General features: G+C 58.1%; 12 protein-coding genes across 12 annotated transcripts; 5 read left to right on the forward strand and 7 right to left on the reverse strand.

Moving 5' to 3' along the window:
* Window positions 1-188: 188 nt before the first annotated feature.
* VTJ04DRAFT_4007 (uncharacterized protein) lies at window positions 189-2,821 on the forward strand (the record flags this gene model as incomplete). The annotated part of the gene is made up of 6 exons (XM_069361970.1): window positions 189-1,280; window positions 1,362-1,653; window positions 1,721-1,876; window positions 1,938-2,003; window positions 2,095-2,292; window positions 2,394-2,821. The coding sequence occupies 6 exons, from the start codon at window positions 189-191 to the stop codon at window positions 2,819-2,821; spliced, it is 2,232 nt and encodes a 743-aa protein (XP_069222527.1).
* A 310-nt stretch (window positions 2,822-3,131) lies between these two features.
* On the reverse strand, window positions 3,132-4,296 carry VTJ04DRAFT_4008 (uncharacterized protein; the record flags this gene model as incomplete). The annotated part of the gene is made up of 3 exons (XM_069361971.1): window positions 3,132-3,527; window positions 3,599-4,185; window positions 4,278-4,296. The coding sequence occupies 3 exons, from the start codon at window positions 4,294-4,296 to the stop codon at window positions 3,132-3,134; spliced, it is 1,002 nt and encodes a 333-aa protein (XP_069222528.1).
* Window positions 4,297-5,386: 1,090 nt separating this feature from the next.
* VTJ04DRAFT_4009 (uncharacterized protein) lies at window positions 5,387-7,468 on the forward strand (the record flags this gene model as incomplete). Its single annotated transcript, XM_069361972.1, has 1 exon — window positions 5,387-7,468. One exon carries the CDS (start codon window positions 5,387-5,389, stop codon window positions 7,466-7,468), a length of 2,082 nt encoding a protein of 693 aa, XP_069222529.1.
* A 447-nt stretch (window positions 7,469-7,915) lies between these two features.
* On the reverse strand, window positions 7,916-11,599 carry VTJ04DRAFT_4010 (uncharacterized protein; the record flags this gene model as incomplete). Its single annotated transcript, XM_069361974.1, has 2 exons — window positions 7,916-11,161; window positions 11,240-11,599. 2 exons carry the CDS (start codon window positions 11,597-11,599, stop codon window positions 7,916-7,918), a joined length of 3,606 nt encoding a protein of 1,201 aa, XP_069222530.1.
* A 26-nt stretch (window positions 11,600-11,625) lies between these two features.
* VTJ04DRAFT_4011 (uncharacterized protein) lies at window positions 11,626-12,343 on the reverse strand (the record flags this gene model as incomplete). The annotated part of the gene is made up of 3 exons (XM_069361975.1): window positions 11,626-11,829; window positions 12,102-12,176; window positions 12,278-12,343. 3 exons carry the CDS (start codon window positions 12,341-12,343, stop codon window positions 11,626-11,628), a joined length of 345 nt encoding a protein of 114 aa, XP_069222531.1.
* A 3,418-nt stretch (window positions 12,344-15,761) lies between these two features.
* VTJ04DRAFT_4012 (uncharacterized protein) lies at window positions 15,762-16,915 on the forward strand (the record flags this gene model as incomplete). The annotated part of the gene is made up of 2 exons (XM_069361976.1): window positions 15,762-16,355; window positions 16,526-16,915. 2 exons carry the CDS (start codon window positions 15,762-15,764, stop codon window positions 16,913-16,915), a joined length of 984 nt encoding a protein of 327 aa, XP_069222532.1.
* A 304-nt stretch (window positions 16,916-17,219) lies between these two features.
* VTJ04DRAFT_4013 (40S ribosomal protein eS7) lies at window positions 17,220-18,222 on the reverse strand (the record flags this gene model as incomplete). Its single annotated transcript, XM_069361977.1, has 3 exons — window positions 17,220-17,586; window positions 17,649-17,731; window positions 18,061-18,222. The coding sequence occupies 3 exons, from the start codon at window positions 18,220-18,222 to the stop codon at window positions 17,220-17,222; spliced, it is 612 nt and encodes a 203-aa protein (XP_069222533.1).
* A 901-nt stretch (window positions 18,223-19,123) lies between these two features.
* On the forward strand, window positions 19,124-19,630 carry VTJ04DRAFT_4014 (uncharacterized protein; the record flags this gene model as incomplete). The annotated part of the gene is made up of 1 exon (XM_069361978.1): window positions 19,124-19,630. The coding sequence occupies one exon, from the start codon at window positions 19,124-19,126 to the stop codon at window positions 19,628-19,630; it is 507 nt and encodes a 168-aa protein (XP_069222534.1).
* Window positions 19,631-20,293: 663 nt separating this feature from the next.
* On the forward strand, window positions 20,294-21,561 carry VTJ04DRAFT_4015 (uncharacterized protein; the record flags this gene model as incomplete). Its single annotated transcript, XM_069361979.1, has 3 exons — window positions 20,294-20,498; window positions 20,583-20,811; window positions 20,913-21,561. The coding sequence occupies 3 exons, from the start codon at window positions 20,294-20,296 to the stop codon at window positions 21,559-21,561; spliced, it is 1,083 nt and encodes a 360-aa protein (XP_069222535.1).
* A 187-nt stretch (window positions 21,562-21,748) lies between these two features.
* On the reverse strand, window positions 21,749-23,601 carry VTJ04DRAFT_4016 (uncharacterized protein; the record flags this gene model as incomplete). Its single annotated transcript, XM_069361980.1, has 2 exons — window positions 21,749-23,225; window positions 23,300-23,601. The coding sequence occupies 2 exons, from the start codon at window positions 23,599-23,601 to the stop codon at window positions 21,749-21,751; spliced, it is 1,779 nt and encodes a 592-aa protein (XP_069222536.1).
* A 465-nt stretch (window positions 23,602-24,066) lies between these two features.
* VTJ04DRAFT_4017 (uncharacterized protein) lies at window positions 24,067-24,823 on the reverse strand (the record flags this gene model as incomplete). The annotated part of the gene is made up of 3 exons (XM_069361981.1): window positions 24,067-24,169; window positions 24,229-24,310; window positions 24,388-24,823. The coding sequence occupies 3 exons, from the start codon at window positions 24,821-24,823 to the stop codon at window positions 24,067-24,069; spliced, it is 621 nt and encodes a 206-aa protein (XP_069222537.1).
* A 939-nt stretch (window positions 24,824-25,762) lies between these two features.
* On the reverse strand, window positions 25,763-26,236 carry VTJ04DRAFT_4018 (uncharacterized protein; the record flags this gene model as incomplete). The annotated part of the gene is made up of 1 exon (XM_069361982.1): window positions 25,763-26,236. The coding sequence occupies one exon, from the start codon at window positions 26,234-26,236 to the stop codon at window positions 25,763-25,765; it is 474 nt and encodes a 157-aa protein (XP_069222538.1).
* Window positions 26,237-26,620: the final 384 nt, after the last annotated feature.

A 26,620-nucleotide genomic window follows, 5' to 3' on the forward strand; every position in this document is an offset into this window, starting at 1 on the left:
CACGGATGCCCAACGATGAGGATAGAAACAATATCGTTCGCAGTGTATATAGAGCCATGAAGAGTCGCAGGTGGTCGTTGCCATGATCCATACACACACATCTCCTCAGTCCCTTCTTCCCTTGAACTTACCACTCTTCATTCTTCAGTTTGTTGACAGTCTGTTGACACGCCCCCTGAATCTCAACCATGGCCATTGTCACAGCCACCCCGTCTGACACGGATGTTGAGGTCATCATCTCCGTTCAGGAGAACGGCACCATAGCAGACGAGGAGCCGTCCGGAAATGTAAATGTCGTGTCTGATCCGGCTGAAGAGTCCAAGACCAACGATTCACCTGTGGACGAGATGGTCATTGACACCACCGACACTACCGAACCTTCCAGCGACGCAAACAAAAATCCTGAGAATGACGAAGCCAATACCAGCAAAGCGAGCGACACAACCGGGCAGTCCGCGGGACCTGTGGTCCACAAGCTGTACCATCACGTCTGCGACTACGGCTCCTGTCCCGCTCGCTGGTCTACCTATCCCAGAGTCCAAGACGAGACGGACGCGATCGAGGCCGAGGCCAGAGAGAAACGCATTGTCCTTCGCCACTCCTGGGTTGACGATGCCTGGGAGCCGAGCTCCTTCACCGTCAACTGCCCCCGCATGCGGCCTTTCCTGACCGAGGCTCTGGCGGGCTACCAAGACCTGGACCTGGAAGTCGAGCACTGGACGTTCAAGCCTCCCTACAGTCCCCTGGTCCATCGCTGGGGTCGCATCAAGGAACTCCAAGCTACCTCGGCCGATCCCGCTGTTGTGGATGAGCTGATCCGGTTCCTCGAGCCCCTGCTCGCCCCTTCCCTCAGCGACCTCGAGTCCATCCGCAAGACGGGTATGGTGACCTTCCAAGCGCTTTGGCAGCTCTTCCCGCCGAACGAGGCGGTCGTGAACGAGATATGGGGCCAGACCGTCTGCGGACGCATCGTCAAGGCGTGCAAGAGCGAGGACACGGACCGGTTCAAGATCATCTGTGAGTTTGTCGACTGGAACGGCGAGTACTGCGGGTGGAGGGAGTACGTGTACAGGATCAAGCCGTTCAAGGGCACGCGTCGCGTCACGTCGCTCGACGTCTATCCTCTCTCGTTCGCGCCTGACGCGGACACGCTACGGGAACGGCTGATGGCGCGCGGCAGGAAGTTTGCGGAGCTGCGGGGGTATCAGTTCCGGTACTATGATGGAGCGAGGATGACCATCGGGAGTGGCGACGAACCGTATGAATATACTGAGGAGTCGGTAAGTACCTGACCTGGTTCCGGTCATCATCAAGACACGGGTTTTCCCTGAGAACTGACATGATTACCTACCATCCATCAGACCACCGGCCGGGTCATTGTCGACGCCTATGCCTACTTTAAGAGCACTAACGCCGAGAAGCCTTCGCTGCGGTGTCTCTCGCGCCCCTCAGGCTCGTCGTCGGATGCCACCACGGAGGAAACTCAGAGCCAAAACAAAGATGAACCCAATACGGATGAAAACAACAAGACCGATACTTCCTCTCCAAAGGCCAAGAACGGGAGAGTGGAAGAGCTGCTGGAGCTTACGGAACAGGAACTTCTGATGGCCTCGCCCTGCGTCATTGGCTTCGATCTGAAGCTGAAGAAATGGGGTAAGTGCCTATGTGCACCAAACGCATTGAGAGAGAACAAGGTACTAATACGGTTTCTTTTCCCCAGGATACTTTGACATCGACAAACTGCAAGACATTGTCTGGAACGACGCCATGTTCGACAACTTGGTGTTGCCGGGTGGCGAGAAGGAGCTGGCCTGGGAGTTTGTCGAGAGCAAGGCCAGTGCTAGGGTGGAGTTTGACGATTTCGTGCCAGAGAAGGGTACATTCTCAACTATTGTCTCGTTGCTTTTACGTCGCTGACACAGAGCTCCTCCCTCCAGGCCGCGGTGTCATCATCCTCATGTTCGGACCTCCTGGCGTCGGCAAGACATACACCGCCGAAGCAGGTTCGTTTCTACCTTCTATCATCCCCTTACCCCCCTGAAGACAGACATATGAGTACCCAGGGACCCAGTCAAAGCTAACCCGTTACCCCAGTGGCCGAGAGAGCCCGCGTCCCTCTCTTCGTCACCAGCGCCGGTCTGCTGGGCACCGACCCTTCCTCCGTTGAGACGACCCTGACGCACGACTTTGAGCTCTGTCGCCTGTGGAACGCCATGCTCCTGCTGGACGAGGCCGACGTGTTCCTCGGGGCGCGGTTGGAAGACAGCCTGCAGCGCAACGAGCTTGTCTCTGGTAAGCCATCCGGTCCACCAATCCACATTTCTTACCTATCATCATCTTCCATCATGCATGACAAAAAGAAAAACTAACCCGGCCTCCTCTTTGTCCTCCAGTCTTCCTCACCAAACTCGAATACTACCAAGGCATCCTCTTCCTCACCACCAACCGCTTCTCCCGCATCGACCACGCCTTCCAATCGCGCGTCGACCTGCTGCTGGCCTACAAACCCCTCGAAGCGCCAGCGCGTGCCCAGGTGTGGCGGAACTTCCTCGCGCGGGCGACGGCAGTGTCCTCCTCCAAGACGGCTGGAAGCACCCCCCCGGCCGTGGTGCAGGTGACCGACGCCGACATCGACCGGCTCGCGGCGCTCCCGCTCAACGGTCGCGAGATCAAGAACCTGCTCAAGAGCGCGCAGCTGCTGGCGACGCGCCGGGGCACGCTGCTGACGGCCGACAAGCTGTTCCTGCTTGCCGATCGCCGGGTGGCGGCGCTGAGGATGCTCGAGGAGCATAACGCCGCGGCGGCGATGCATAAGTGGTAGGTATTACGAGGGGCTTCGCGAGACGTGCGGAGTCTGTTTTGAGGTGAACGATTGATTGGATTCTCCTGGATGGTGATGCCGCGCTTGTGTCAGAAATGTGAGTCGTAGTATTGAAAAAAGAATGATATTTCGCTGGAATGGCAATTCTGCGTTTTGAGAGCTCTGCACTTCATGAGGCCTAAGATTCTAGTTCAACTGCCCCCTTTAGACAGGAAACACAAGGACACAATGGAACGGCCAAATGGTGGAACCTTTTATTTCCACTTCTCTAAGTAGGCATGAGCCATCATCCATGAACGCAACATTGACATCACCTGCCCGGACGCTTGGGCCTGCTAAACGCCTTTTTCACCTCGACCTTGGGATGAAGCTCATCCAGGACGCTTTGTTCTGAGATCTCCGAAACATCCTCGACTTCGAACTTCTTGTCCACCACCAGTTTGGCTTCCTGTTCGGCGATGGAGAGCACGGCCCGCTTCATCAGCGGGTACATCATCCGGAACTTGATCGCTTTGGTGCTGAAGGAGCTGGGACATGTGTAGAAGAAGAGCAGCGGACTGGACTCGACGCCGTTGTGGGTGTGGGTGAAGCGGTAGAAGGTAAACCGAGGCTCGGATGGCGAGATGGCGCTCACAAGCTCGGGAATGGATGATGGGGTGAAGGTATCTGGGACCAACTCGACAGATTCGGTGTCCGGGTTGATTTTCTGAACAGGTCATCAGCACACGCCATTATCTTGTTTACAGGCCGATTAGACCGGACAGGGTTAGCACCCACCAGCATAACCAGGGACCGGGAGCCGCCAGCGGCCAGGTCCTTCAGGGCCTGCAAGGCATTGTCCGCCAGTTGCGTGGGCATGTTCTTGCTCATGTGTATCTCGCGGACAGCGGTGCCCATGCCGGCCTCCTGCTCTGCGCGGCGCACGGCACCCAGACTCTGTTCCTCCTCGGTCAGGGGAGCTTCCAGGGCAAGGTGGGCATCGTGACGCTCGAAGCCGGCCGGAGTCAACTCGTCAGCGGTGGTGGCAAAGAAGGTGTCGCGGAAGTGTTCGCTGCCCAGCTCGCGCACGAGGGTGAGACGGGTGGAGGCGAAGAGCATCTTTTGGCGCACGTGAGCCGTGTCGGGCACGTATGTGACGGCTACCAAGGCCGGGGCCGAGGGGTAGCGGCGCAGGATGACATAGAGAGGCTCATTGGGCTTGATGTGAGGGGCCAGGAGGGTGTCGACGCTGGAGGCAAAGGTGGCGGCGGCCGGAGTCAGGAGTTGGACAGGCTTGAGTTGCTCGGAGGAGATGGTGATGAGAAGGCCGAAGTGTTTGTCAGAAGTCAGAAGCTCGTTGAATTGGGAGACCAGCTCCTGGGAGGCTGTAAGAAGGACGGGGTTAGTTTCCAGGTTGTTGGTTAGGTGCCCGGGGCAGGCAGGATGCCAAGTGACAGAGGAGTTCAGGACCGCATACCCGAGATGCCGGACTGCATGGTGCCCGTCTAGTTTGGCGTGGTGCCCAGACTCACGGGGTCTCTGCTACCTGGGATAATCTTGAGGTGTTGGACTTCTTGTTGATGTTGATGTTTTTGGGCTTGCTAGTCTCCAGGGTGCAGAGCCCGAGAGCCCCGCGATGAGACACGGACAGGGCCCACGGAGACGGGACCCGAAGCGGGGTGGCCCACTTTCCCGATGAGCCCAAAGTGGGCCCAGTAGCCAGGGGTTGGTGGAACCAGGTGCGTGGAAGAAGTGGAAGAGGTGTTTCCATTTTGGGCATTTTACGGATTTTTGTCCTTCGACTCAGACAAGCATCAGCCTCGGACAGATCTCAGCGGGAGAGTGTGAATGGACAATGAGAACGTCAGTGTGCTGTTTGTCTTCGGTTTGTCCTCCGCCCAAAACATCAGCCCCTTTCCTATTCCGCAGCGGCCATCATTTCCATCCAGCGGATCCGCCGATTTCTTGAGCTTCGGAGCTGTTGCCCAAGCGCAAACACAAGTTCCCAGCAGATGGGTCGCCAGCCTTGGCCATCCGACACAATCATCACCACCGACTCGTACGGACAAAAACGCGTTGAGTTGGAATGCATTCGGAGTGTATATCGCTGAAATATTGATAGTCCTCAGAGATCTCTTTTCTCCTCGACTCCAAGCTCAACTCCAAGTTCCGCAACCCCTTTGCCATATAATGCCAGCCATCTTCACTTCTCATCCATCATGGTACCAACCATCGCGTTGCGGCACCAACAGCTATGTGGGCCGTGCTCTGCCAATTTCCCGCCGTCGCTAGCGTTTTCACTTCACACCAAAAATGCCGGCCTTGATCTTCGCAGTGGAACCTCGGCCAGGCACCCAAGGGGCTTGAAAACTCACCACATTCCCTCCTCCGTCTTTCTGCCTGCGGCTGGCTCTCATGTCTCTTTGAGGGAGTCATCCATCCGTTATGTCGTTCGTTATTTAGCATCCCCCAACCATATGTCGACTTGAGTCGACGTCCATTCCTTTTTTTCCACGCGGTGTCCGTTGTTTTGGTTCCCCTGAACCAGTCACTCTTTGACAGCTTTGCCTGTCTACGTCGTCCGCCATGACACCCTCATTACGTTCCTCGGCGCTCGTCGCCGTTGCGTGCGTCCTCCAAGCTGCCGCCCAGCATGTGCGGCTTCCCTTTGCCCAACACCACCCGCCCAAGGCAATCGACGCTCGCGCCTCGGTGGAGGCCGCTTTCGGAGCGCCTGTCTATCCCTATGCCATCAATGTCACCGTGGGCGAGCCCCCTCAGAAACTTTCCCTCGTCATCTCCCCCTCGACCGGCCACACTTGGGTCCCGGACGCAAACACGTTTGAGTGCACGCCAACCTGGTACTACAAGGAGTATTACGGGGATAATTATGAAGACTACTACGACTTCGAGGAGCGTACCGAGTCCTTGTGCAAATGGGGCAGCTACAACAAGTCTCTCTCCACCACCTACCTCCCTCCGAACCACCAGTACAAGAGCTTCAGCATCGATGGTCTGGACAATTTTTTCGCAGGCGTCTACAACATGACAGACCGCCTCACCGTCGGCGATATTGTCCTTGATGATTATCCCATGGGCATCGCTTACACCGCTGACCGCTGGATCGGCGTCCTCGGCCTCGGTCACAACGTTTCGACTTATTATTATGACGACGTGGGAATTTATCCCAACTTTTTGGATCGCCTCGTCTCCTCGGGCAAGATTGCCTCCAAGGTCTACAGCATGTGGCTTGATGACCCCAGCGCCCAGTCTGGCAGTCTGTTGCTCGGTGCCGTCGACCGCTCCCGCTACACGGGCGACCTGGTCCTCATCGAGTCAGGGTGGCGCGACTCGACATATTACAACTCTCCATATGGCTTCCTCACTTGGGTGCATTCCATCAACGGCACCTCGTCCTCGGGCGAACCCATGCCAGCCATCCGCACCAACGACTTCCCTGTCGATGTCGTCATCGGTCCCGGACAGGTTCTGTCCTTCCTCCCCGAAACCCTCGTCGAGACCATCGCCGACATGGCCGGCGCCGAGTACAACAAGACCATGGGCGCATACACGATCGCCTGCGACGCCGGGAAAGACGGCGGCGCTTCCTTCGTTTTCGAACTTGGTGGTCCTGGCGGACCCAAGGTGACCGCAGAGCTCGCCGACCTCGTCGCCCCGCGGGGAATCGTGGGCGTCTATAGCGGCTATGAACCTAGTGGCAATAATTGTTTCTTTGCCATCCAAAAACGCGCCGGCTCGTCATCCAGCTACACCAGCGTCGGTACTACGTTCAATCTCGGCAGCCTGGTCCTGCGCCGTACCTACCTCGCCTTTGACCTTATCAACCAAGCCATCGGCATCGCGCCGGCCAAGTTTCCGTCTCCCGGCTCCAAAGCACCGTCTCCTGACATTGTGGCCGTTGAGTCCTACGGTGCTCTCCTGCCTGCCGAGACGGTCTACTGCGACAACTCTGATGAGTATTACAGCATAATTTGCAACAGTTGGAGGTCGGGAGACGATGGGTGGGGTTCCGGGTCGGGCGGCTCAGGCCCTAGGTCAGGGTCGGGTTCGTCGCGAAACTCCAACTCGGACAACATCGGCCAAAACGAGTTTGCCAAGATTGCCATTGGCGTTGGCGTCACGTTCGGCGTCCTGGTGCTTGCCGGCATCGCCTGCGGCATCCTCATCTTCCTGCGCCTGCGCCGCGGCGACGGCCCGAAGAAGGAGACCGACGCGGAGAGCAACATCTCCGGGCGTTCGTCCTCTTCGTCAGGATCCTCAGGATCCTCAACGCCAACTCGCGGCACGAACACCCCGCCGGCTGGCAGCTCGCCTCTTCCGTCCCCGAGAGGATTGCCGGTGATTCAGGAGGGGTCGGAGCCGCCTGCAGCAGACACGACGACGACAACTTCAGCCCCGGCTGTTCCGGTCATCAGGACACCGTCGCCGCTTGCTGTCTCCGACGCTGTTTCGGAAGCGGCCGTCTCAGCGCTGTCGACCGACGCAGCCGCGCCGGAGGCTGAGAAGCAGCCGCAGCCGCCAGCGGAGCCGAAGGGGAAGGAAGTTGATCGTTCAGGGTTTATGACGGAGAAGGCTGAGTCTTCAGAGGCGGCCGCTCCAGCGGGAGGAAATGGACAGTCAAAGCCGGAACAGGGTGGGGAGAAGTGATGTGGAGGTACATGAGGGATCAAGGTATAGATAGAGGATCGTATGTAATGTCTACAATTGGGTAATGTAATGGCGATCGATATCCTGAACTATGTGTCTCTGGGCAATGGGAAGGCATGTCTACTGCGGATGGTTGATCTCTGTCGATGAATGAGTAATAACCAGTGTGGGATACCGATGCACCACGGGTCATGGCACTAATTTCACGAGTCATCTGTCGCCCAGTCTGTTTGAGAAGATATCCGTTTAATTATCTAGATAGCAAGCTACCAGATTGAGTGGAATGCATCGCAACCAAGTACGCCATGACCTACCACAACCCCGCCAAGCCAAAGACTCCCAACACCACCGCTCATTCTCCAAGCAAACGGCCTCCCACCAAAACATTCTAGGTGCAGTCTAGTATAGTGAGCAAAGGGTATCCAGCATACCATGACTCCTCACCTACTACTCCCCGAGGGTCTCGACCGCCGTCTCGTACTCGTCGTCGGTCTTGCCCTTGAGAACGGTAGCATCCGAAGCGTCGGTCATCTCGCCCTGATCCTCCACCTTCTTCTCTTCCTCCTTCTCGACCTTCTTGTCCTCCTTCACCTCCTCCTTCACCTCCTCCTCCTTCTTCTCCTCCTTCTTCTCCTCCTTCTTCTCCTCCTCTTTCTTATCTTCCTTCTTATCCTCCTTCTTCTCTTCCTTCTTCTCTTCCTTCTTACCCTCCTCAACCACCTTCTTTTCCTCCTCTTCCGATTCGCTCGAGCTGCTCGAGCTGCTCGAACTGCTCGACTCACTCGAGTCACTCGAGCTTGAGCTTGAGCTCGACCCGCTCTTGCTCCCCTTCTTCTTCCCCTTCTTCGCCTTCTTCTTCTTCTTCTTCTTCTTCCCATCCTCCTCACTATCCCCCTCATACTCCTCCTCCTCCCCTTCCTTCTTCTCCCCGGGCGTCGCCCTCGCCCCACCCGCATTCGCCTGCGCATTATCCAGATCCACCCCGCCCTTCTCGCCCATCCCTCCCTCCTCCAGCTCCCCGCCCTCCATCACCACGCGCAGCTCGAGCCCTTCGTCCTTGGAGTAGACGCGCAGACCCACCACGCAAATCGCGTTCCACGGGTCGGGTTCGTTCTCGTCCTCGGTCTCCTCGCGGTACTTGTTGGCGAGCGCCGCGTTGGCGGCGGACCCCGCGATGCGCGGCTTGCGCGTCATGTCGTCGCTGCTGTAGAGCGCCTCCCAGTCCGAGATGGGCGAGGCGCTGGTTTCGCCGTCCGAGGTGACGTACATGTTCGGTGACTTCTTGTTGTTGTCCTCGGGCGGTTGGGACGAGGAGGGGGGTGGGCCGCCGGAGATCTTAGAGCCGTCGGAGGTTTTAGCTCCGCTGTCCTTAGCGTCGGAGGGCTTGTCCTTCGTGTCCTCCTTCTTGGTCTCGTCGGCGGGCGGGACGGGGACTTTGTCGGTGTCTTTGTCCTCGGTGCTGGGCGTGGAGGAGGCGTCGGTCTTGGGGGTTGGGGTTGGGGTGGTGGTAGAGGAGGTGCTGGCGGACGCTGGGTCGGTCTTGGAGGTCTCATCCTTGGTGTCTTCGGATTTGGTCTCCTCCTTGGGCTTCTCGGGGTCGTCCGACTTCGCGTCGTCCTTGGAAGCATCATTCTTGTCGGTCTCAGAAGAAGCCTTCTCTGCCTTGTCGTCGGTCTTCTCCTTGGAATCGTCCGCGGAGGCCTGGTCGGTCTTCTCAGCAGACGGTTGCACGGCTGCCTCGGACTTCGGAGTTTGGAGCGGCGTGTGGATCGGCGTTGAGTCGGCGGACGAGTCGTCAGCTGCAGGTGCGGCCGCTGACTCGGAGGCGGCCTCGTCGCCTTCCGCCTTCGCGGTGGTGTCCTTGTCGGCGGACTGCTCCTCCAGATCTTCGGTCTGGACAGCCTGGTCCTTCTTCTGCCGAGCGGCTTCCTCCGCTTTGGCCTTCTCCTCGGCGGCCTTCTTTTCCTCCTCTGCCTTCTTCTTCTCCTCTTCCTTCTTCTTCTTCTTCTCCTCCTTCTTCTTCTTCTTTTCCTCCTCCGCCTTCTTCTTCTCCTCCTCCGCCTTGCGCTTGGCCTCCCTCGCCGCCTGCTTCGCCTCCAGCTTGGCGTTGTTCTTGCGGCACTGCTTGCGCGTGATCTCGCGGTTGAGGTGCCGCTTCTCCCACAGGCGGTGGCGTTCCGCCTTGCGGGCCTCGCTGGCCTTCTTCTGGTCCGCGCGCTTGCGCGCCTTGCGCACCGCCTCGAGGTGCGCCGCGGCCTTGCTGTGCGCCAAGTCGTACGCGTAGCCGACCTGCGCGAGCTTCTCGTTCTCGACGCGCTTCTTGCACTCGCGCTTGACCACCTCCTCGACGCTGGGCGCGTCCGGGTTGCGCTCGCCGGCCACGCTGATGAAGACGCTGTAGGTGCCGGGAAGCATGGACGGCAGCTCGACGGCCACCGACCGGTCCATCAGGTAGTTGCCGTGGCTGCGGACAATGTAGTCCTCCGGGTCCGGGCGGTCGACCTCGTGCACGCGGAACTGCAGGCGGAAGGAGTACTGGCCCTGCAGGCCCTTGAAGTAGCGGTTGTCGAGCTGGCTGAGCACGATGACCAGGGGCGTCTCGCGGGTCAGCTTGATCTGGAATTTTTCATGGTACTGCGGCTTCCAGGGCACGTCGACGCCGATCCAGCGCTGGCAGCACCGCCAGTCCGGGTCGCGGAATAGGCGGGTGCGGTCAAAGTGCTGGTACTTCCGGAGCAGGTCTTCGTAGCTGATCCAGAAGACGCTGTCGCTGCCGAACTGGTGGCCCAGCTCCTCCTGGACCTCGGTGGTCCACTCCTTGGAGCCGTCGGACCAGGCGCCCTCCCAGATGCCCTTCTTGGTCTTGCCCCAAGGGTTGCGCAGCTTGACGAGGCGGGTGCCGTTCTTGAGGGTGCGCGCTTCCATGACCACGTAGGCGTGGCCCTCCTCGATGCCGTCGCGGTCGCCGTAGCCGCCGTCCAGGAGGCCCGTGCTGCAGCCAAAGAGGAACTCCTCGTTGACCTTGCTCAGCTCGTTCTCCCAGAAGCCGTCGAGGTCGAGAATGTCGGATGCGAGCAGCTCGGTGGTGACGCCGCCGGAAAGGTCCTCGAGGCCTTCTCCTATCCAGCCTCCGGAGAGCGACGCATAGTCGCCGTGGGCCTTGGCGTACGCCTTCTCGATGAGCGGCACCCACGTCTCGTTCTGGTCCTTATTCTGAGCGAAAAAGAGCGCCTTGGAGCCGGTCTGGTACGTCTTGCGGTAAACGCGCTCGACGTCCTCGCGGTCGATCTGCTGCAGCAGGTCGCGCTGCATGCTGGGCGAGTCCCAGCATGGGGACTTGAGGAACAGCTTGTCATCGATGATGCTGTAGATCCACTCGCCGTCGCGATAAAAGACGAAGCCGTAGATGCCGATCTTGGTGTCGTACTCGACGCAGATGCGCTGGATACCGCCCTTGACGTTGGCCAGGCCCGACAGGCTCGCCATCAGCCAGCAGTCGCCGAGGTTGCCCTGCTTGACGTCGCTCCCGCTGACGTTCTTCATGAAGGTCGGGTTCTCGAAGATCTCGTGGACGCGCTTGACGGCCTTGGGCACGATCGAGCTCGGGTTCATCATGGTGGACATGCTGAGGTCGAACTTGGTCTTGCCGAGGCTGTTGAGGGTGTGGCCTTTTTCCATCTTCAGATCCCAGTCCTATACAAAATACACTTGTTAGCACTAGAGTCCACAATAGCATGACATGGCGACGGGGCAGGGGAAAAGACTACATACAATATCCCACCCGGGGTCGCGGTACCGCATATTGACCCTCTTGCACTCCTGGATGATCTTGCGGACTTTGCGGCGGCATTCCTCGGCGGCGCGTTCGTAGCCAGCGCTGAGCAGCTCGTTGGAGCGGTCGGAAATGGTGGGTGGCGGAACGGGGTCGAAGGGCAGGACGGCGAGGGCCTTGCTGAAGCGCTTGTTGCTGAAACGCTTCCAGATGCGGTTGATGGACTGCTGGGGCGGCACCCGGCGCTTGGGCTTCTTCTTGTTGTTGTCATTGGAATTGGATGGCGGCGGAGCGGCCTTCTTGGCCTTGCGGTAGCTGTACTCATCGTCCGTTTCGGACGACGACGAGTAGCCGTACATGGTGTACGGACGGCAGAGGCGCCGGGCTAAGGTGGTCTGTAGGTGAGGTAGTCGGGCACCTTTGTTGGGTAGGTTTTTAGGTTGCCGATGGAAGACACTGGCGGAGCAAAGCTCTCGGCCGGTATCCTAGTACAACACCGGGCTTTGTTGAAATGAGGATTTAAGCCGTTCCGATCCAGGAACGGAAGATGGGGAGGAGAAAGGGTGAGAGGCTGGATATTATTAAGTATCTGAATCGGAGGCGAGAGTTAGCAAACTTGTTCCAGGATATTCCAAGAGAGAGCCCGAGATGATTCAGGGCGCGCGCAAAACTCCAGGCCTGCCGGTGAAAAAGGGCTCGCCGAGCCCGAGTTGGAGGGTGGCGGAATATCCTGAGGATTTCTCGAAAAGTAGGTGATCGGCTGCCCCTGTGCCTGATTGGGGGCAAAGACAGGGTCGGGGATTGTGGGAACCCCGTCCCTCATGGGATGGAGGAGGAGACGTGCTTTGGTGGCGGACTTACAGTATGTACAAAGAAGCCGGGACACGGCTTCAGCTTGGGCAGAGACAGTTTCAGGGGGAGTAAAGGCAACGGGCACTTGGCGATGTTGGGATTCAGAGAAAGAAGAGCAACCGGCCCGGAGAAGAGTCCCGAGGAGGTCGGCAGGTATTTAGACAATCAGCTCGCTGGCGGCGGACCTCATGCGGCCGAATCGCAAAAGCGCCCTCAGCTGACTGAGACCGGGGACAGAGCTGCCCATTCATATACGAGGCTGGGTCTGACGCCGTCTAATTACTGAGCCACCAGGCCGCCTCTCCTCAATCAAGCCAAGCCGCAACGCCGCATTAGTTGCTCGACTCGTATCCTTTACAAGGCTGCATGTCGTGTAGGCACTCCATGAGGAGAAACGCCCGACCCCTGGGCTGTGTATGAAGTGAGGACATAGTCCGCAAAGACTGTCAGCATACCGGCTCAGGCAACCGGGCACGAGGCCGCCATCTGCGCATCTCTAGATGATTGTGGAATTCACGGCTTCAAAGTCGGCCGGCAGAGACCTGACCGGGAGGTTCTACTGAGTAGAGAGTTGCACTGTCTGGCCCCTCCGGGTGGCGGCTGGGGCGGTTCCGGACATGGCGACGGGGATGTGCCTCCCGCTTCGTCCCTCCACACCTAACCCCGCCGACCGACCCAAGTCACCCCTCGCTCCGTGCTAGGTCCGGCCCAGGGACAACGGCAACTCCGCCTCCTTCCGTGTCCATCAGGGTTCTTAGTTCCGGGCCTCCACCCATCCTACCTAACCTCCTTTTTGTCCCCCAGGATTGGGTTAAAAAAGCATCATCTCGTTACAGCATGGTTACTACCTTTTCAGATATACTTTACTCCATCTTGACTTTGGCGCGATTGCAAAACAAGAACGTGCAGGTGTCGCAAAGCTGTGGTCAGCAGGTTGCATTTGCGAAATGTGTGGCTGCCCGTCCTTCTGCAGCCTGCCTGCTGGCGCAGCCTTATGGGTTGGGTGACCGACAGGCGCAGGCATCCTAGGGCCGCCCATCGAGTCGCGGTGGAAGCCCACTGCGAGACAGCAGAGGGGACCGCTGCCGCGACCTCGGGTCCCACCCCCACACAACTCCCGAACAAACGAACGAACCCCGACGTGCAGCGAAGGTTGGTTCGGGTGCACCGCCCATTTCCAGGCTCCAGTCGCCGGAACCATCCACCTACCCATCAAGTTGCCTCTGGATCGGAGGAAGGTTGATCAGGACGAATACATACCCGTTCTCGCGTTGCTGCCTCGTCCCACCTTCGAAGAACGCGGTTTGCCCAACCTTGGACTCGGCAAGGTTGTGTGCGACAACGACGACGAGCACATGCCGAGTCGAACCTCGTTCGGTAGAACAACCCAACCAGACTCGAGATGTTGTATGACAAGCTAGGCACGGGAACCGAGGACGGCGATGCATCACATGCATGGCGCATGCCTGATGGAACCCCGCCCTATATTCTGCTGAAGATTCCAGGTTAGTACCCATACATACCTATCCGGTAGGTCAGGCACCGACACTACATCCCAGAATGAACGTCCTGGATATCCATGTTCGCATCTCATCTTCAGACCCCGAGTCGGCGCGCCTCGGTAGGTCTAGAGTAGAGGCCTACGTAAACATTTTGTCGCTGCGATGGTGCCGTCCATCCTCGAGCCGAAGGCCATACATGACCTTCAGCAATCTCACTCTGTAGAAAGGCAATCTCAAAGTCTAGAAGCCTGATGTAGGCCGTCGGGTGTGATCGGACAGCGGTCAAGACCTTTGGCAGATCAACAGGACTTCAGGAATCATCGAGTGGCGAACATTATCCTGTGTACCAAGGAAAGCAATGCCAACATGCTCAACCAGCGGTCTGACATCCCAAGGCTGTGATTCGTAGAGAGTCATTGTCGCGCTTACATGGTACGATCCAGTGAGCTATTATCTCGACACAGTCTGCTTGCCATTTGCCCAGTTGTTGCCCGCCGCTGAGAGCCGTTTGCTTATGTTTGCCGATCTCCTGAGGGTCCTACCTTCACCGACAAGGCTGGCCTCCTCACCGCGTGCGTTTTAATATGGACTCTGAATGGGAGTTGGCGTCACACCGAAATGCTTCTTGCACGATCATTACTGGCAGATGATGAGTTGGCCGCAGCTTGGCTCAAAGGCGATATTGCTTGAGCCAGGAAGCCGAGGTTGATCTTAGAGCATTTCTCCCAGCCTTCCATTATCTTTTCTAAGAGCCTCAATTTTTGTTCGCGTTCCTCCATCCGAACTTTCCTGGAGTTTCCAGATTCCCTTGTCGTCCGTCAACACAATCGCCACATATAGCCTCGTGGCGTTTGGCAGCCCCGCGCTGCGAGTTTCGGGTGTTTGTTTCACACAACTCGGAACTTGCGCCACAGCAGTGTGCGACCGCCAAAGGGCGGCTTATCATCTCCTTGTTGCAGCGTATTTGCAAGACAAAGGAATTGGAAACCTAGGATTCCCTGGGTTCGTTTGCACGACAGGTGAACATAGAAAAATGCTAAAAGCCGTGTTTCACAACTTCTCTAGAGTCCTTGTGACCAGAATTATACGACGTGTTTGATCTCATGTTGAGGGTGGGGCTGTATCGTTAGGCACTGATGTTTTCTATTGTTGATTCAGAGACAAGTTGAAGATGACTTCGTTCAGCTGTCGGCGACGAATAGAGTTGAGCCAGCCACTCGGGCATCTCCGAGCCTCTCTCTCTGGTAAAAGCCCGGCTGTAGTACCCGAGCACATCCCATTTTGTATCTGAGCGTTTTGATGTGATAACTACTAGCTGTGATGTCCATTTCCATGCCGTCGGCCTAATCATGTCCCTCAGGTATCTAAGATCTGCAGCACAATAGCCTCACTCTTTCTGCCGTGTCCAGGTACCTCGCCAATTGTTGGCTAGCTGCAAAGATAGCCATCGTTCACGCTATTCTCTCAAACATCCCTTGGTCCCTCATGATCTCACCGGCTGTGAGGATGATAACCTTTCTCAGCCTGCCGCAGACGGAAGAGTACAGTGAGTCCTCACCGGTGACGATGACGTTGTTCTCTATCGGGACTTTGCACATTATCGTCGGGATGCACTCAGATGCCGTATGGCCCTCTTCCAATTGACCAATAGGATCGCACCCGATCCTTCCTCATGGATCCACTCTTTGTTTCCCATTGTCTTCCATTCATCCCAAACCTCAACCACCTCCCCCCTTAACATGATGTTGAATGGTGTGATAGACCTTTCTTTGAAGAGACAGTAATCTGTAATACAATAGGAGGTGGGCATTGTCCAAGGTAATCCAATGGCTGCCGGACTGCCTCCTGGCAAGACGTCAATTGCCCTTGAGTACCTACACTATCCCCTGTCCCCGGCATCTCGATCTGCCTCGTCCTGCCCCGGCCGGGTCCACTCCAAGCCAGGCCCCGGTGCCTCGAAATGCTGGGGATGCGCGTCACCTGACCCCTCGACGTTGATCCCCAGCCTCTTTCCAGGTTCGAAGTTCTGGGGTAAGTCATCAGGGAGATGATCGACATATAAGACACCTCTCCCACCATCAATCGCGTCATCGGCCGAGCAAATCCGGACCGCCGTAGCCAGGACACACACCACCACCCACCTCAACGACTCCCCAGTTCATTCAACATGAACTCCACCACTACCACAACCACCGACAACATTACCTCCATCCCATCCCCACCCTCCCCACCAACGATGGACCAACAACAACCCCTCCGGATAGCCATCCTCCTCAACTCCTACCGCTCCCCCTTCCTCCCCGCCATCCGCGCCTCCTACGAGCGCGCCATCACCGCCGTCAGCCCGGACGCCCAACTCTCCTTCTTCTTCCCCGCCTACTCCGACGACAACGACGCCAACAATGATCCCAAGCGCCCCCAGCACCATCACCACCACCACCAGCAATACCATCATTACCAGCAGCTCGGCGGCGAGGGCACCCTCCCCTCCGACCCGTCAGCCTACGACCTGATCGTGCTGGGGGGTTCCAACGTCGACCCGCGGGCGCGGCACCATGCGTGGATCCAAAAAGTGCACCGGTTCGTGCGGGACTGCGTGTCTCAATCTCAGTCTCCTCCTGGACCGTCGGAAGCGGCAGGGACAGCGGCGGCGGGGGCGGGGGCGGGGAGGAAGACACCCAAAATGTGCGGGATCTGCTGGGGTCATCAGACGATTGCCTTGTTGTTTGGCGGGGAGGTGGTGGAGGCGGAGAGGCCCGAGGTAAGTAAAACAATACCCAGACATCAAGACCCAAGAGAAAAAGGAGAGAGAGAGAGATGGGGAAAAGGCCAAGTGGGGGAATGACGAGGAGAGGAATGAAGACCCCCAACATACCGTGAACCACCCTAGCTGACTCCTTCCGCCCTGTGCGGCTCAACACATACATCTAGCTCGGCGTGACAGAAGCCAAACTCACCCCAGCCGGCCGGCGCTTCTTCCCAAGCCGCGGGCTGGAGGGCACGTTGCGGCTGCAGCAGCATCATCGGCGGGAGGTGGGAAAAGCGCCGCAAGGCTTCACCGAACTGGTGGCGGGAAACCAGGGTTTCCTCAGCCACGACAACACCATTCTGACGCTGCAGGGCCATCCCGAGAAGGACGCCCAGTGCGCGAAACTGAGGATCCATGACGCAACCCGGTGGTACGGTATCGACGTCGACGACCATGCGGCGCGGGCCGCCATATTGCGATCCATGGAGCTGCCACATCATGGAGCAGAGGTTTGGGAGAGGATCTTGCGCTGGGCCAGGGAGAAGCATCCCAGCCATGAGGTGCATCTTTAGTTGATCTTTTGACCCATGATACCCGAAAGGCAGAAATAAACAGAACAGCACAGCAAAATCCATCACTACGGACGCCTCCGTGCAGAAAAATGGAAACATTTTGTCCACAAACCAGAGACCAGGCAGGACATGTGCTTGTATTGTGCGGACCCAGGAAGATATCAAGCTTGCATTTGACAAGCTAACTGAACGCCGTTTCCTTTTGGATGCCAATATGCATCATCAGCCCAACCCAAACCCGGAACCTGACCTCCGTGCGCCGCCCACAACCAAGCCCATGCATCCCCGCATTTACTTTTTTTGTTTAGTAGTCAGCGGAGCTGGTCTGAGGGAACTCGAAGACAACACCACGGCCGGTGAGGCGGCGGTAGACCTCCGAGTAGGTATCCAGCCTGTAGTCAACACCACCGCGCTCCTTCTCGTCGAGGATGACCTTGAGGACCTTGGAGCCGTCCTCCTTGGTGCGGAGGCGCTTGCCGACGATCTCGACGGGGTAGACGAGGTCGGTCAGGATGGCATCGTGGACGGCCGTGAGAGTGCGGGAGCGAGGGCGCTTCTGCTTGAGGGTGTTGCGGGAGCGGGCAGAGCGCTTGGGGCGAGGGAGAATGCGGCGAGCGGCAACGAAGAGGACGTGGCGGTCAGAGAACTTCTTCTCCAGCTCGCGGGTGAGGCTGTGATGGCCGCCAGTCAGCATCATGCTCGGTCTGGGAGAGGGTAGGTGAAAATGACTTACCGCTGCTGGACGCGGTGGAAACCCTGCAGCAGAGGGACGGGGACAAAGATGACAATAGCCTTCTTGCCGTGGCCGACTTCGATCTGTCATTCAGATCCAAAATCAGCATGCGAGCTCCAGGAATGCAAAAGCAGCAATCCTTGGACCGCTCCCGTCCTATTCCGCGTGCAGTGTGGTCTGTTGATGGTGATGGCCGCCCGGCGGAGCGGTCGGCGTGCAACACAGAGGCCGCCGCTCGCCTGCCCGCCCTCTTGATCAAGCTTCCCAGATTGCGACGACTCCCGACGCGCGGCAAATGAATTGAATCTCAATCGCTCGCGGATCGGTGGAACAGGAACCGGCGGGTCGAGGATTCTTGTTTGTTTTTTTCGGTCGTAGCGGCGCGTTGCGCTCTTCATGGGCCAGTTCTCACCTCACGGGCCTGGACGAACTGCAGGGGGCGGAGAGCCGCCTTGAGATCGGCCGTGTTGGTCTCGAGGTCGTAGAGGGCGCCAGCGATGGCCTTCTCGAGATCCGAAGGGTTCTGGCGGCTCGGGCTGTTGGCCGCGATCTTGTTGAGGGACGGCGCGCTCATGGTGGCGGTTGTTGTCGATGCCGTTTGGGGTTGATTGGGGGGGAGGAGACGGATTCAGAGGGGAAAGTCCAGGCAGGAAAAGTCTTGCAGACGGGATCCGACTTTGGTTGGAGTTTAGCACTTGGTTAGGGTTTGCAGCCCTCTGTCCAAAAATTGTGTGGGGCCAGCCAGGTTTGGAAGGCGGTGTGGCTGAAAGCAAAAGCGGGGCATGCGCCACTCACTGCGAACCCTTGGGCCAGAAGAACGGGTCTTGGCAGCTGGGTTGTGGCGTTCTCTGGCCTGCCTGCAGACAAGCTCAGCTCCTTTGGCTTTTTCTTGGCAGGCCAATTTAGGTAGTTGGGGGCCAAGTCTGAAAGAGGCCGTGGCTGTTCACCAGCTGAAGCTCATCCTCCCCGTCGGTCCTCCGCAGTCGGGTGCGTACCTACGACGTCAGCCTGGCTCTCCAGTCGATGACGTCTTACCGTGATTCCTGTATTTCGATGTTTCTGGGTCTCCGTGGCCAACAACTACTGTGTACTTGGCAATAGGTGAACCGGGGCGAGCACGAGAGAATATACACCATTACGTCGATATCAGTAGTAGTTTTCTGAGTCTCAGCCAGCCAGCCCCGGCTATCGTGCGCCAGCTCATCATCCTTCCGCCATCCGAAGCAAACTCATTTCGTTGCCCACCTGGCCAGTCCAGCTCCCTTCGGCTTCCGCCCCCCAGGTGCGAGGTTTAAGAACCCCTGGAGCGAGACCTTTACTCCAGAGAAATTCTGGTCTCACATCCATCCATGTTTTTTTCGTGGTGACTGCTTTAAATAGCTCATCCACACTGGTTCCTCGGTCCTGCTGGCCTGACTCGCCGCGGCCCGCAACATTGTCCATCGTCCATCATTCCTCCTCATCCGACCCGCAGAATGGCTGCAGACTCCCAAGTCACCGCTGGCACGGCCTCCCGTCCGGCCATCGTGACCTTCCAGCTACCGCTCGTCTACCGCTTGTTCTTCCTCGTCATCGAGCCCCTCGCGACCTTCGCTGGCGCTTTCTACTGCTTCTTCAAGCAGAAGGAGTTCCTCGACATGACACATCCCGAGTCGTCGCCGTCGTCACCAATCCCCCTCGGCACCTCCGTCATCACGGCCCAGCTGGGTAACTGCTACCTGCTGTTTGCCCTCAACGAAGCCGTCACCCTGCGGTGCACGTCGGATCTCCGCGTTTGGAAGGTGATGCTCTTCTGCTTCCTGGTCGCCGACCTCAGCCATTTTTGGACGGTCAAGCCGCTTGGGATCTACTTTGACGTCGGGTCGTGGAGTGCTGCCCATTGGGGCTACTTTGGGCTTATGTATGTCGCCGTCGTGTTGCGGGTTGCCTTCTTGTTAGGTGTGGGATTGGGGGGTGGCAGCAAGGTCAAGAAGACAGCGTAAAGGGGTATCTAGGATGAACTCATTATTGTAGTATAACGATGGGGACACTATCACGCTAAACATGTCCAAGCATGTGAATGTTGGTTGCCGGAGGTTTTTGTTCAATGCCAAACCCCTGATCGATCCTGATTCGACTCTTGATTCCCAGAATGGTGTTTCCAACCATTTCGTACTACTCTCTGAACGTTCGACTTTTCTCCCGTCGCATTCCACTAGATCTCGGGGGCGGCTCTCGGGACGCTTGTTGATTTGTGGGAAAACCTGGACCTCTGACCCTCGTCCCACAGGCGAGGACTGCACGACGTGGGAGGGGACAGGCGGGGTTCAACGCAACCAAACCATGCAACCGGGTATTCCTCATCTTTGCCGGTGTCTTACTGTGTCATACTTTGACGACGAGATGGTCAAGACTGGCAAGCTTGGATAACATGACGATGGGTTATCCGGTGCTAGCTGTCCGTCCGGCTGAAGCGTGGGGTTGCCCCTCATGCTCCAAACATACTGTGCGGGATGGACGCTTAAAAGCGTCGCAGTCCCGTTGCGTGGTGTCCCAAGACGTCCACTCCAGTAGACGTATAGTAAACAAAAAACCTTTTGGAGTTGTGTCTGCTTGATCACCTTACCTTACCTACCTTACCCCTGAGGTCGAACTGCTAGTCCACTATGCCGTACCCTGATACCTTCACCGGCTTCCAGGTTCACAGCGCCGATACGTGGACCGAATTCCACAAGAACGAGTTCCAACCCAAACCCTTCGGCGACTATGACGTCGACATCAAGATCGAGTGTTGCGGCGTGTGCGGCAGCGATGTCCACACCCTCAGCGGCGGTTGGGGACCGCAGCACTACCCGCTGGCTGTCGGGCATGGTGAGAGCAAACCAACCAACCAACCACTTATATCATACATACCCATAACTGACAATACCCCCTCCACCTCTTCCACACCTCCAGAAATCATCGGCACCGCCATCCGCGTCGGTCCCAAGGTGACGCTGATCAAGCCGGGCCAGCGCGTCGGCGTCGGCGCGCAGAGCTACTCGTGCCTCGACTGCCGGCAGTGCAAGAACGACAACGAAACCTACTGCCGCAAGCAGCTCGACACGTACGGCGCCGTCTGGCCCGACACGGGCATCGTCTCGCAGGGCGGCTACTCGTCGCACGTGCGGACGCACGAGCACTGGTAAGGGGGAACCCCACCACCACATATGTACTGTGGTCAAAGTCAGGCATGAGTAGGGAGGGGATGGTTCGTTAACAAATCTATTAACTACCGCCGACCAGGGTCTTCCCCATCCCCGACGCCCTCCCCAGCACAGTCGCCGCGCCGATGCTCTGCGCCGGCCTGACCGCCTACTCCCCTCTCGTGCGCAACGGGTGCGGGCCGGGCAAAAAAGTCGGCATCGTCGGGCTGGGCGGGATTGGCCACCTGGGCGTCATGTTCGCCAAAGCGCTGGGCGCCGAGGTGTGGGTGATCAGCCGGACGCGGGCCAAAGAAGCCGACGCCAAAAAGCTCGGCGCCGACGGGTTCCTCGCGACGTCGGAGCCCGGGTGGAACGAGCCGCACATCATGACCTTCGATCTGATCGTCAGCACGGCCAACAGTTTCGACGGATTCGACGTGGACGCGCATCTCAGCCTGCTGGACGTGCACGCGCGCTGGGTTAGCGTCGGCTTGCCCGAGGGCGACGGGATCAAGGTGCGCAGCCAGACGTTCCTGGCCAATGGGTGTTTCTTTGGCAGCTCGCATTTGGGCAGCCGCCGCGAGACCCTTGAGATGTTGCAGCTCGCTGCCGACAAGGGGATCAAGACGTGGGTCGAGGAGGTGCCTATCGGCGAGGAGAACCTGAGCAAGGTGATGGAGAGGCTGCATAAGAGTGACGTGCGGTATCGCTTCGTCCTGACCAACTACGCGGACCAGTTCGGGGCGTAACGCAGTTAGATGAGTGAATAGTTAATACACGGATGATTTGGAAGCAACACAAAAGGGGGTATCAAATTCCTCTCCTCCACCTAAGGTGGCAGTCTGGATGCGTCTAATGGCGGTCGTCACACTCTATCATCCCATAGTTATGCACAACATGCCGTAGAATAACAACCCTCGGACACCACTCACTTCTCTAGCGGTGTCTGATTCTCCCAACGCCCAACACACACCAATACGCCAGCTCCCGCTTCTCGCTCACCTCGCGGCCGTCGCGGGTCGGCGCGGCGCCGACGTTGTCATCACCACCAGCCTCCACCTCCCACTCGATGCGCACAAACATGGGTATCTCAAGGATATCCTCGTCCTCGCGCAGCGGGGGGTCACCCGGCCCCAGCGCCAGCGACGCCGGCACCACTTCCACCACGATGCTGACCCAATTCCGTCCGCGCTCCCAGATCTTGCCCACCTCCAGCTGGTTGGCGCTGCTGATGGCGCCGACGCCTCCGGGACCGCTGACGCTCTCGCCCCGCCGCCGCCGCAGCTCGCGATCGCGCCCGGCATTGTCCTTGAGAGCCTCGTCCCAGACGTCCGTGTTGGCGTCGACTTCGAACTCGGGGCACAGCACCGTCACCCTGCTGGCGAAGCGGCCGGGGGTGGTGGCGGGCGCGCCAAGGGTTACTTTGATTGTCTCGAAGATGGGGTTCTTGAAGGTCAGAAGAAAATGCGCCGGCTTCAGCGGCTCGAGGGGCGCGCCGGGAATCGCCGGGCCCGAGGCTGAGGCGCCCGTCCCGGTGCCGCTTGACAGGGCAAGCTGGCGGATGGAGATGCTCGGGATGTAGTTTCCGGCCACAAGGCGGATGCGGAAGCGCGTCGTTTGCACCTTGGACTCGGGCTTGGTGATGATGTGACGACACACGGGACAGCGCTTCGAGCGCTTTGTGCGCAGCAAGTGCGGGACGGGCCGCAGGCTGTCCAGGAAACGCTCGCTGCCATGCAGCGGTGGCTCGACGAGGTTGGGCGGTTGGCTGGCGAGTTGGGCTAGCGAGGCGGTGCCGTCCAGGCCCTCAGAACGCAGTTTGGCGATGGCAGCGGATTCGTCGAGAGAGGCAACAAAGAGGCCTTCGTCAGGCTCCAGCGCCTCGCGCATGGCGCCCAAGCGAGTTTTTGCTTTTTTGTCTTGCAGCAACCCGCCACCTGTGTAGATGCTCATGATGCGCGAAAGGGAGGTGGGCGAGGAGAAACCGAGGTCGCCCAATAATGTGAGACCCCCATCGCCGGCATTCGGATCGGATAGTTGGCCCTGATAGAAGGACTTGAGGTTGGCAAATTGCACTTCGCGGTCGAGGTCTGCCTGGCCGTCAGGGGCCGGGGGTGGTTGGTTCTTGTAAGATGGGTCCTTGCGGCGCTCCTTTCGTTCTTTGGGCGTCAGGCGCGTTAGACCGCCGTTGCGCAGCTTCGCAAGTTGCGCGTGGATGCCATTGGGCTTGTCGAATTGGATGCCAACCTCGGTCGAGGTCCAGAGACAGTATGAGCATGTCAGGGCGTAGGGCCCGGCTGGGGCGGCCGAGTTATCGGGGGCGGCAAGCAGGCTGGGATCGGGCTTGCTTTCGACGCTCGTGACGGAGAGAGGCCCAACACATATGGGACACTGGAAACAGTTCCGGGTACACCTAGGTACGGCGGCGGGTTGGCAAAACGGTCAACTCATGACAGAGATCAACAATGACAGGGAGCCCCAAAGTACCTGTTGCCCTCGCTCTTGAGGTTGCTGCTTGGCACCTCGAACAAGCAATTGGGACAATAGTATGTGACAATTTCCTCGGTTACGCAGCGGGGGCAGCGGATTTGCTGGCAGTCCTCGCAATACATGAGATATTCGAGAGGGTAGAGGCTGAAGCTGGAGCGGGGCGCTCGGGGATCAAAGGCGCGGTCGTCATCGTCGGGTTCCGAGCTCGTCGGGGAGCCGTCCGTCCGCCGCCGGCTGGTCGGCGCAATGTCGGAGCAGGGACATTGTATGTATGTGTATGGAGTAAACGCTGTCGCCATGGCTACATGGTGGATTGAGACTGAGGTGGGGGAGGGAGAGTTGGAGGTTGTGCGGACGGGGTTGGGGTTGTTGAGTAACAGTTGATGCAAGGTCGAGAATGAGGGTTGCATTGGGGTCGAACGCGTTTGGCTGGCACCTCGACGCGTGCATCCCCTAACCCTGATCCTCGCTGTGGTTCTCAGCTCAGCTTCATCTTGGGAGTTCCTTTTGAGTTATTGAGTTCTGACATCAACTCAACTCCCGAGGACAGGGATCGGGGAAATCCACGTCGGAATTTTCATTTCGGTTTCTGAAAATGACGGAGAATTAATTATTACCTCACTATCCTACGGAGTAATTGAGCCATATTATATGGAAGAATCACCGGGAACATCACTTCACCGACTGAGCCAAAAGTGACCTGAGAACGACACCACTTTCACAATCTGACTACCACCTCACTCCCTCGCCTCTGTCAATCCTCTTCACTCCGCCTTGGACCGCGGAAATGCTTGCGCCAAGCCGTCGACGATTTCTGACCCAAAACCATAAATCATGGTGATGCTCGGCACGATAAGCCATGCGCCGCTGGGAAACGTCAACACACCTCCATTCTAGATCAACTCAGGAAATGCGACGGGACTTACTTGGGGACGACCCAGAGGAAGAACAGGGTCCACGCATCATTCTGACCGATGTTATCGAACCCCGAGATGATCTCCAACAACCCTTTGAAAAGCGTCAGCCCGCAACCCCTTGAGTCCCGCCCACCTAAGACGCGCGCAGATAGCGACAGCACCACTTACAATAAATAACCGTCTTGCTCACAGTCATGACCGCGGCGCTGAACCCAACCAACACCGCCGCGGCACCCACCCGGCCGGCGACAGCCTTCCTCGCGCCGGGCGCCGGCGCCGTGCCGTACGCGCTCCACAGCCACAGGTAGGTCAGATACAGCGCGGATTCGACCATGTTCATCCAGCTCTGCGTCGCCGTCCAGGGGTTGCCCAGGTTCCACTGCTTGAAGCCGTACATGTGGTCGACCTCGCCGTAGAGGGCGTAGGGCACCCACAGCGGCCGGTGCAGCCACCCGCCGGGCATCGTGTGCGGCCTCAGGAGCACATAGCTCGTGTCCCACGCGATGAGCGGGAGCGACACGCCCAGCCACAAGAGGAGCGCCGTGGAGGGCGTGTGCGACCAAGCACGTTGCGACGATGCGGCGGCTGATGTGGTTCGCGTCATGGCTTTTCGGAGTTGTCGTAAATTTGAAGCGGATTCTGACGCGTTTGGTTTTCAAAATTTCGTGTCTTGTTGAAAAGACTTTTGTCTGTCGGTTTCTGTTTTCCGGTTGAGTTGAAATAGTTCGGCGTTTTGCTGAGTTGGGGTGACTTAAGCGGAGCAAGAGCGTAGACCACGGATCCCGACGCTAGTACTTAAAGGTCCTCAGATAAGGTGAGATGGTAAGAGACTTTCCGACCGCGCAAAGCGGAGGGTGCCGAAAGTTCCTCTGATCTGAAGAATTCGGCACTTTGAAGGGGTTGTGTTGCACGGGCGAGACTTGGCTAGGTTGCCCGAGCCGTCACCCCGAAACCCAGCATCAGATCCAAACCGAGTACCAGACTTGAGGTACACCGCCCCTCAGGTTTTGGAGAAAGTTGGCGTTCAGGTCTTTGCGTTTCCAATCCCCATCAAGACATAGGTATTGTCGGGAGCTCACCTTGGGGATTCAAGGTGAGTGACGTACATGTAGCAGAGTCCTCCATTGTTAGATTTGCACAGTGTTGCATGATCGGATGATATTTGACGCCGCCCATGTCGCGAGTCGCGTGCGAGGCTGATTCGTTGTCTGCGACGTTCCAAGGTCCCGAACAACCTCCTTGTTTCCAACAGCCTCGTAGAAGTACATAATGTACTAGCATGACCGGATCGCCGTAGAGCGAGGCTGAACACGGTTGCTTGCGCATCGCCAAGGAATATCCCAAGTCAACAAGAGATGGTATAAACCGCATAATAACTCAGGTCAAGATGGCTCGAGAATGCGTGACAAATGTGTAATAGGTAGGGGAGAGGAGTTGGTCATATCTCATTGAAAACAAGCAGAAGTCGTTCTATCCATATCCACCCTGACGCCAAACGCCGCCCGATGCAAACAAGCACGAGGTGAGAAAAAATGAACCACCCTTATGGTGCCTTTGTCTTCAGCTGGACGCCATGCCATTCCTTCATCAAATCGCTGAGTGCCGCATTGACGAGCCGTTGTTGCTTGAGCATGGTCAAGCCGCGGAACTTCTCGGAGCTGATCTCGATGCCGTACATTGACCCGCACCCGCCAGATATGTCTCGCACGACCAGTTCCGTGGGCGAGAACTCGGCAACTAGCCTGTCCCAGACCTGAGACTCTCCCTTGGTAAGGTATGTTGGTTTCTCCGGGCCGGCGGCGGGGGTCGGAGCGGACTGTTGCGAGGGTTCGGCGGTGGTGGAACGCCGGGGCCCGGAGGTGGTCAGGGTTCGGGACACGGCGGCCGGGTGCCGGAGCGAGGTCGGAAGCACGGAGCGGGGCCGCCAATGGCTGGCTTCCGACAGGCTCCTCGCGGGGCTCGCCGGGGGCCGCGCTACCAAGCTGGCGCCCCTGCGGAAGCAGATGCGGCGGAGCATGGTCAAGCTACCTAGGTGAAGGAAGAGGGGCATCAGCGACACAGCATTTTCAAGAGCACATGGAAAGACACGACGGGACGCTCCGTACCTCGGTTCGTCTGGACGCAGAAATGAAATGCAGCACAGCTGCTGTATAGGATGGCGACACGGCAGCTTGTAGGTAGAAGCCGTCGCGGTGTCAATTGGGCCAAGGAAAGACAGCGAACACCGGAACAGGCTGGAAGTTCCAAATCTCCAGAAACAAGCAGAAAATCATCACAAGCTCGGGTCCCGCTTTCGGTGACGGGATGGGGAGAAACGTTACGAACCCATGGGCTGCCATCTGATTGGTCTCATGGCGCCACTTTCTGGGGAAGACCCACTGGCAACCCGCTGGCACTCCCA

This window comes from Mycothermus thermophilus (genome assembly GCF_041956435.1).
Source record: "Mycothermus thermophilus strain CBS 625.91 unplaced genomic scaffold VTJ04scaffold_2, whole genome shotgun sequence".
In the NCBI taxonomy this organism is placed as follows: domain Eukaryota; kingdom Fungi; phylum Ascomycota; class Sordariomycetes; order Sordariales; family Chaetomiaceae; genus Mycothermus; species Mycothermus thermophilus.